Source organism: Humulus lupulus, chromosome 3, assembly GCF_963169125.1.
Source record: "Humulus lupulus chromosome 3, drHumLupu1.1, whole genome shotgun sequence".
NCBI lineage: Eukaryota > Viridiplantae > Streptophyta > Magnoliopsida > Rosales > Cannabaceae > Humulus > Humulus lupulus.
Window position 1 is genome coordinate 246,986,111 of NC_084795.1, and position 9,384 is coordinate 246,995,494.

Sequence of the window (9,384 nt, forward strand, 5' to 3'; positions counted from 1 at the left end):
ATATCTTAGGCAGCTCCTCGGGTCAAGAACCTTTCACCTGCTCTAGTCTTTTCTTCAAGGTTTTTTTAGGTATCTTGTTGACTGCTTCCACCTGCCCATTTGCATGCGAATGAGCTACAGAGAAGAAGCTCTTTACAACTCCATGCCTTTGATAGAAATCCATGAACAACTCACTGTCGAACTGTAGACTGTTGTCGGAGACTATATTCCTTGAGAGCTCGTAGCGACAAATGATGTTCGTGATGACGAAGTCCAACACCTTCTTGGAAGTGATGGTAGTGAGAGGTTTGACTGCGACCCACTTCATGAAGTATTCAACTACCATAATTGCATATTTCACTCCCCCATTTCCCTTGGGTAAGGACCAGGTTAGCTCAATGCACCAAACTGTGAAAGGCCAAGGACTTGTCATCTGAGTGAGCTCATTCAGAGGAGCTTGGGATATGCTAGCAAAGCGTTGGCACCTGTCACACATTTTGACATACTCCATCGCATCACCATTCATTGTGGGCTAGAAGTACCCTTGTCTCAAAATTTTCTTGGCGAGGCTCTGTCCCCTAGCATGGTCCTCGCAAAAGCCTTCATGTACTTCCCGGAGTATAAGACTAGCTTCCTCTTGGACACACATCAGAGTAAGGGCAATAAATATCCTCGCATGTACAACTTACTATTCATGATCACATACTGAGGTGCCTAATAAAGCAGCTTCCGCGATGCTTTCTTGTCCTGCGCTAACTCCCCAAAGACAAGGTACTTCATAATGGGCTCTATCCAGCCATCCTGGGGCTGGACCGCTTCTACCTCAGCGAGGGCTGAGATGCTTGAAGTGGCCAAATAGCCAATAGGGACCACGATGATCAACTCAGCATCCTTGGTGGTAGCAAGCTTACCCAGAGCATCAACATTAGAACTATATTCCCGTGGTACTTGTTGTATGTTGAATTTCTTGAAGTTGTGTAGCATTTCTTGAGCTTTTGCTAGGTAAGCAGCCATCTTTGTCCCTCAGGCCTGGTACTCTCCGAGTACCTGGTTGACTACGAGCTCTGAGTCGCTATAGATCTTGAGGCCCTCGGCCTTGAACACCAGGGCTACTCGGAGCCTAGCAATAAGTGCTTCGTACTCAACCTCATTGTTGGAGGCATCGAATACAAACCTCAGGGCACTGTGAGCCCTGTGCCCTTCGAGGGATACCAAGATCAAGCCCGCTCCAGCTCTATTTTCATTGGAGAACCCATCTTCGTATAGCTTACATGTAGGCCCAGCACCCGGGGCATCCTCGGGTCTCTCGTGGTTTCTCGTGCACTCGAAAATGAAATGTGCTAGTGCCTGTCCCTTGATGGAAGTCCTCAGGTGATACGTGATGTTGAACTGACTCTATTCGACCGCCCATTGAAGGAGTCTCCTAGATGACTCCAGCTTTTGAAGGACATGACGCAAGGGATGGTTAGTGAGAACCTTAATGGGATGTTCTTGGAAATAGAACCTTAGCTTCTGAGAAGCCACCATTAGGAAAAATGTTAAATTCTCTATAAGCGGATATTTGGACTCTGCGCTGAAGAGTCTTTTACTTGTATAGTACACGGGATGCTGGACGCGATCTTCATCCCGCACCAAGGCGGCACTGATGGAACTCTTCGAGACAGCAATATAGAGGAGGAAGGGCTCTCCATTTACGGGCTTTGAGAGGATTCCTGGGTTAGTCATGTGTGCCTATAACTGCTGGAATGCCTCTTTGCACTCTTCCATCCATTAGAACCTCTGATCTCCTTAGAGTATGTTGAGGAACGGTATGCGCTAATCACTTGCCTTGGAGATAAAGTGGCTTAGGGATGCTATCCTTACAGTGAGGCTCTACAAATCTTTATGCTTGCGAGGGGATGGCATCTCGATTAGAGCTTTGATCTTCATGGGGTTTGCCTCTATTCCTCGGGCGTTGACAATGAAACTGAGGAACTTCCCAGAGGCAACTCCAAAAGTGCACTTTTGGGGATTCAACTTCATCCCGAACCCGCGAAATACCGAAATCATTTCTGCCAGGTCTTTCACGTGGTCGAGGGTCATCCTAGATTTGACAAACATGTCATCTACATAAACCTCCATGTTCCGACCTAATTGGTTTTTGAACATACGCTTTACCAGTCTTTGATAGGTGGAACCAACATTTTTGAGCCCGAAAGGAATCACTTTGTAGCAGTATACACCCTTATCAGTTCAGAAGCTGGTGTGCTCTTGGTCCATGACATACATTGAAATCTTGTTGTGCCCCGTGTACGCGTCCATAAAGGACAAGAGCTCGTACCCGGAGGTGGCATCGACCATCTGCCATTTTTCTTGGGCATTAAGACATGTTTAGATAACCATTTTGGATACTGAGCCTCTCGAATGAACCCGTTCACAAGAAGCTTGCCCACCTCAGCCTTCAAAGATAGTGCCCGTGTTGGGTCGATCGTCCTACGCTTCTGCTGAATTTGAGCAATGCTGGGGTCGATGTTCAAGGCGTGGCATATGATATTTGGGTCAATGCATGTCATGTCTGAGTGAGACCATGAAAAGACATCTTGGTTGTCTTAGAGAAAGTTCACTAGCACTTCTTGGACCTCCACCTTGAGGTTCTTTCCGACCTTGGTTTTTCTATTGGGGAGGGAGGCTCCAAGAATCATCTCCTCAACCTCCACCATGGGTTCGACAGCCCTCTTTTCTTGAACCGTGGGGTCCAACTCATCAGGTTCTTCTGCTTGAACAGCCTATACCTCCACCTCCTCATGAGGTGGCTGCTTGGGGGCTGCTGCCTCAATCACCATCACTAGTTCCTTGAGGGAGACATTGTAGCACTGCCTGGCCTCCTTCTGGTCTCCATGGACTCTGCCAATTTCTGCCTCTATGGGGAACATCATGCACATGTGACGAATGGAAGTGATCGCTCCAAACTCTACCAGGGTTGGACGCCCTAAGATGGCGTTATACGTCGAGGACCAGTCCACGACAACGAAGGTGCAATACTTGAAGGCCTGACGAGGCACTTCTCCAAGTGTCACAAGCAGCTTGATTTGCCCCATCGAAATGAGACCTTCCTCTGAGAACTCGGATAAATTCAAAGTGCATGGGGACAAGTCACTCGTGGTTTGCCCAATCTTCTCGTAGGATGACTTAAATAGGATGTTCACAGAACTCCCATCGTCCACCAGAATCCAAGCCACCATCATGTTGGAAATATGGCTCTCGACCACTAAGGGATCATGGTGGGGAAAAGGGACCCTCCGAGCATCATCCTTGAAGAATGTGATGACTTGGTTAGTCATCCTAGGCATCTGTGTTGGCAGCTGAGTTAGTGCAGTATCTCATAGTCGAGATTCAGGGATCGGGCATATCTATTCTGCGAACCCCGGGAGGTGCCCCCAAGTTGGGTCCTTCGATGACAGTTCCCACTCTTCCAGTCACTGGGGGAGTCCCATGGACTACCTTTTGTGGGGCTGCTGAGTGCAACTGACTGGGCTTGAGCCACAGTTCCAACACTGAATGTAGGTTGAAATGCAATGTACCCAGTGGGCGCAACTCCATATCCCATCGGAGTGGCACTGAAGCCAATTGGAGGCATGACACTAAAGCCAACTGACTGGTCAGTTGGGCTTAACTGTGGAACACTCACCACTCTCTGTTGGACAGGAGTGTAAGGTGGGTACTAGGTCCCCAGAGCCACATGGCATGAAGTCAACGGAGTGGGGAAAGCGACGGGTCTGCCAAACGCTCCAATATGGGCATCCTCCCAGTTTATATATTCTTGTGCTTGATGAATGAAGTCGTCGAGCCTGTAGAATCCCCTTCGCTAGAGGTCATCCCATAAAGGAGACCCTGCATTGATGCCTGCCTGCAAGGCCATTAACTATTGGTTGTCGTCGACCTTCTTGATCCTAGCGGCTTCCTCCTTTTAAGCACTTGATGTAGGCCTTGAGGGTTTGGAGGGGTCCTTTCTTTATGTTGACCAAGGAATTGACCTCAAAGCTCACCTTCCTAGCCATTATAAACTATCTTTGGAATGAGGATGAGAGCTGGTGCTAGGAATGAATGAACCCAGGTTTGTGCTTCTTGAACAACTCATCTGCCGGTTCTGTCAAGGTCAACAGGAACACGTGACACATTGTGTCCTCAGAGACACGATGCACCGACATTAATCGGTTGAACTTCGACAGATGGTCGGTGGGATCCATTCTACCATCATAAGGCATGATGGATGGCATCTCAAAGCCTTGGGGTAACGGGGCTTCCACTATGTTGGGAGCACACAACTCCCTATCCTCGTCCTCCGAGTCATAGTCATGGCCTTCTCTTCGAGCCATCCCGAGCATAATCATTTTTCAGCTCTCCAATACCACGCGGAGAGGGTCACAGTCTTGATTGGCACTTTGTGTTGGGTGTTATCTCTTTTGAGCATTAATATTGTCCCAGAGATCAATCTCGAAGGTCGGGCTGACCTCTTCCCTCAAGGTTTCCCTAGGAGCTGATATATCCCTACGAGCATTTAAGCCATCTCGTAGATCTGGTTGACCTTGGTGGCAACCACTGTCATCGGGATATCCTACTTTCGTACCTCTGTCGGACTCAAAGTTTTCATTATTAATTGAGATGTTGAAGCCTTGCTCTCGGTTAATGGAGACATTCCTCCAGTTATCCCCTTCGTCGGGGGTTTCGCAAGACTGACGAGGTGCTGGGGGGATACCACCTCCAGACCCAGTGGGGTTTGTCCTGGCACACCTAGGCAGACTTGCTTCAGCTCCACGGGTGCTGGCGGCCTTGCGATGTCCTCAGGCACCTTGCCTTTTACTCTTGCTTGCTGGCCACGCAGTCTTGTTGTGTTCCGTGGCTCAACGAGCCTTCATTTGCCTCGGAGCACGGTTGTCATAAATTTTTCCCATGCCACACTTTTGTGGTGCAAATGGGGCTCTAGCTGGGTGCGTAGGCAACACACCAGCTAGCAAATCTTGTGCCACATCAGCGGGGTACTTAGGAGGCACACCTGTTGTGTTGACAGGTCGCACTCTAGGAAGGTGCACAAGTGGCACACTAGCTCGCTACCCAGACGGTACTTCTCCATGTGGGTCCACTCGCAACCCTTGGGTCGCAGAGTGGCCCTCATGGCATATAACCATCTCTTGTAAGGCATCAATATTTCTCTCCTGGGCATTGAGATTTTTATACTGGGTAGCTACCTGGTTATGAAACACCACCACCTCTTGTGGATCCTCTGCGTCCATAGACTGAGTATAATCCTCCTCATAATATTCATCATTGTCTATGCCGTCATATTCGACGTTCTTGTTGTAATCTTCCTGGACCATCTTTGGAAGGTCCTGTGGAGGTGGACGATTCGTTTCTCCTCCCTCAACTCCGGTGGGAGGAGCCACATTGTCTGGTGCATTTCATCTAGTGGTCACCATGGTCATTTTCTTCAAGCTTTCTTCAGGCTCTCAATGAAAGCAACAAAATGTTGATTTCCTTTTTTGCTATCAACCTAATCCAGGAACTTGATAGAAACCAGAAGAAAATAACACAGAGGTTTTACGTGGTTCAGGTAATAAAAGAGCCCTATTCCACAAGTCTTTTGTATTAGTGAGTTTGAAGCTTGTTTGAGCAAGCTTCAATGGAGTCTCAGGCAGCGTATATATTGCTCTCAGTTTACAATGCTTAACTAGCAAAAATTTTGAACCCTTTACAAGGAGATACCCCAACCTTATTTATAAAGGCATAGGTCAGTAATACCCTTAATGGATAATTAATACTACATTCCCCATTATTTTGGGAGTAAACTACTAATTAATTACATAGGGATGTACTAATAAAGACCATGGGCCCATGAAGATTTCTCAGGGTCCATTTGCAGAAAGCTGTCTACCAACCTTATGGAGACAAGGTATCTGACCGTGTCAGGATACATAGAACATTCACTCATGTTAGGCGGCCAATTTTCGAGTGTACGATCTCGACACCACTACTTGAGGTTCACCAAAAGTTGTTAGACGATCTTATGTGGGCCACAACTGCGGTGATTGACACCTGGCAACTACTCTAGGTCCGAGGACAAAAATCCTAGACATGGGGGCGAATGAAGAGAGCGAGGTGACCACCTGAATGTTCCTCGAGGTGTGTCGTACTAGGAGACATCCACGCCTGGAAGACAGACCTCGGGGTTTGGCCTCACTCACATTCATTCACGTCTGGCCAGATCATAGTACAAAACCTCACTAGCACTCAAGGAGTTTAATTACTTGTCTAATGACTGCCACGTCTCCTCTGGCAAAAATACAGACAACACAACTAAATTAAAAGATGTCAAAAATGGTTATTTAAATAAAAGTTAGTTTTAATTAAATAAATTAGTTAGAAAGTTAGTTTCTAATTAGTTGTTTGGGCGCAATAAATTCCTAAGAATTATAAAATAGGCCAATATGAGAAGGGAAGAATTCTTTGAGTCTTGCAAACAACTAAATGCCATTTTATAATTTTAATTTCTATTTTTTTCAAAGGGTTGTAAATTTAGACATACCTAATAGTACTCGGTTCATCATTTATTATTTGTTTATTTATTGTATTTATTTCAATAAATATTAATTAATGTTAGATTGATAACATGATCATGCATTAGTCAATTACATGTCATTCATGAAACCCACATAGTTTTTATTAATCATGCAACTTTTAGAAACCTATTATCTAGGATTGTCCTAATTGTTTATATGAATTTTTTTGGAGAAATCAAGTGCATGTAAACCGTTAAGTCTTAAAATTAGTTAAAAGTTGGTAAATCATACCATAATAAAGGCAATAGTTTTTATAGGCCTTTAAGATAACCCACTTTCTTTTAAAAGTGTTTTAGTAAATTGAGATGGATGTAATGGGTTATTATCTAGATCACATTAATTTTAGAAAAATGCTATTTTATAATTAAATGTATTTTGTAATTAATTACATTCATAGGGTTATTAATAACTAGTAATTAATTTAGAATTGATTGATAAGTTTTAAAAAACACATTTATTCTAAAATAGTAAGTGGGAGAAGTTGAACATCTCAATGTGACCTATGGTCTCCATTATTCGTACAACACCGTGAAATATGAATAGGGCATCGAGGCGGCTTTGTTTATGTCCCCCGATGAAAGGTTTCTAGACATATTAATAGTAAGGTTGACTTCTTACGAAGATAGGAAAGACCCTATGGTGACGCTCTCTAAGTTATGTCATGAATTTTGAAATAATCGGCTACACTTACAAAGATGCAATTAAGCTTTTGCAGTGGATAATTGTATCTTGACCAAACCAGCTGTAATTTATTTTTAATAGAGAAAATAAGATTTATTTTAAGTTTTAAATAATAAAGATAAGATTGTCTTATAAGATATCTTAATTTAACTTGATCGACCCTAAGGTGACACTTTATTTGTTGGGTAGTATTACTGTGGAATAGTAAATGCTAAGTTTATGAGTTTTAGTTGTCGCATTCATTGATCATATTAACTTTTCAAATAATTGATATTTTTTTCAAATAGTAATATTCTTGTATCTTATTTCTTTCAGTTAAAATGTCTCAAAACGATTGCAATGTAGTGGTTGAACTTAATGATGAAAATATAATATTTTGGAAACATGATATTGATATATTATTACTAAGAGAGAATTTGATGGAAGTTGTTAAAATACCACCAATGCAAGAACTACCATTTGAAGCTTCTGTGAATCATCAGTTCGAGTATGCCAAGTGGTTAAGGATAAATCACATGACAAGGTATTATTTGCTCCAATTAGTGAATATAAAAACCAAAAATTCTCTACAAAACATTAAATATGAATACGATATATGGGAGGCCATCCATGCGTTATAATTGGTTTTATGAGAATGAAATTCTATCGGCCAATCGTGAAATAATCGCTGAAATTATTATAAATAAGAATGGTAAATATGATTTATTTATTCTTATAATTAAGTGGGAAAACATATGTCATCCTTAATATTATACTCGAGGTCCACTAAAAATGTTTATTCTTCTGTGTAGATAGTTGAATCTTATGATTCAAAGAAGGTTGCTGATGAAGTTCATGAAGTCAAAGAGAGAGAAAGCATCTAGTTCAAGAAAGCATTGAAGAAAGTCTGTTTATTTGATAGTTATTTAGTTTTATTAAAAGAAAACTATTTTTTTTGAACAATTCTTTTAGTTTATTTCTTTTAGTATTTAGATTTTGATTTTATTGCATGTATAGACTTTAGAATATATATTTTTTAAATTTATTATTCTGAAATTTTTGTTAGGCATGCAATTAAAAGTTTGGACTTTAACACTTTTATAAAATAAACGATCGCTAAATAACTCGGAATAATTTAAAGTAGCTAAACCGAAAGGAAACAGAAGACAAAATATTTCAAATGAGGATGACACATATCTTTTGCATCTTAGAATTAGTCATATAGGACTAGACAAGATAAACTAGTTGACAAAAGATGGACTGCTAAGAGAACTAAGAGTTAGAAATCTTCCTGTTTGTGAGTCTTGTCTAGAAGGCAAAACGGCCAAATGTCCTTTCTCAGTGAAAGACAATAGAGCTAAAGAACCTTTAGAGCTTGTACATAGCGATGTTTGTGCTCCAATCAACGTACAAGCTAGATGTGGATAAGAGTATTTCATCACATTTATAGATAATTACTCAAGATATGGTCATACTTACCTAATGCTTAGGAAGTTGGAAACCTTTGGTAAGTTTCAAGACTTCAAAGTTGAGGCTGAGAAGCAGTTAGGTAAGACTTATAAAACACTTCGATCAGGTCGAGGTGGTGAATATTTGGATTTAGAATTCAAAGATTTCATTCTAGAGCATGGTATTCTGTCCCAATTGTTTGTATTAAATGAGAAAAATAAGAATACACAAAGGAATAAGATCATTTAAAAAAATTTATTTATACCAGCCAGGATCATAAATATATAAATATATTAAATAACACATAAATGGAATAGAGATTACCTCTCATAGCCTATCAAGTGTCCTTGAATCTTTTCGTATAAATCAACGATCCTCCTATTCTTTCTGAAAGCTCACACCTTAGCCTTCCAAGTCAATCCTCAAACAGACAAGGACGTGTGTGGTTACGTAGGATTCAAATGTTGATTTAGACTATCTAGATGTACTCAACACATGGGATCTATAGAGGATTGAGAAGAGAGAGACTACAGAAATTTTTAGAATTTCAGGTTTAGGAAATTATATCGTTTCTTTTCTTAGAAAGAGTCCAACAGTCAAAATTAACAACTTCTAAACTTATGAAAAGTATCGCTTCTTTTCATGTTTATAAAAATAATTAACTAATTTAATTAATATTTTATTTTTAAATAAAACTTATCAG

General features: G+C 41.5%; 1 protein-coding gene across 1 annotated transcript; it reads right to left on the reverse strand.

The window, feature by feature from the left end:
• Positions 1-2,744: 2,744 nt before the first annotated feature.
• Positions 2,745-3,308, reverse strand: LOC133825533 (uncharacterized). The gene has a single exon (XM_062258462.1). The coding sequence runs from the start codon at positions 3,306-3,308 to the stop codon at positions 2,745-2,747; it is 564 nt and encodes a 187-aa protein (XP_062114446.1).
• Positions 3,309-9,384: the final 6,076 nt, after the last annotated feature.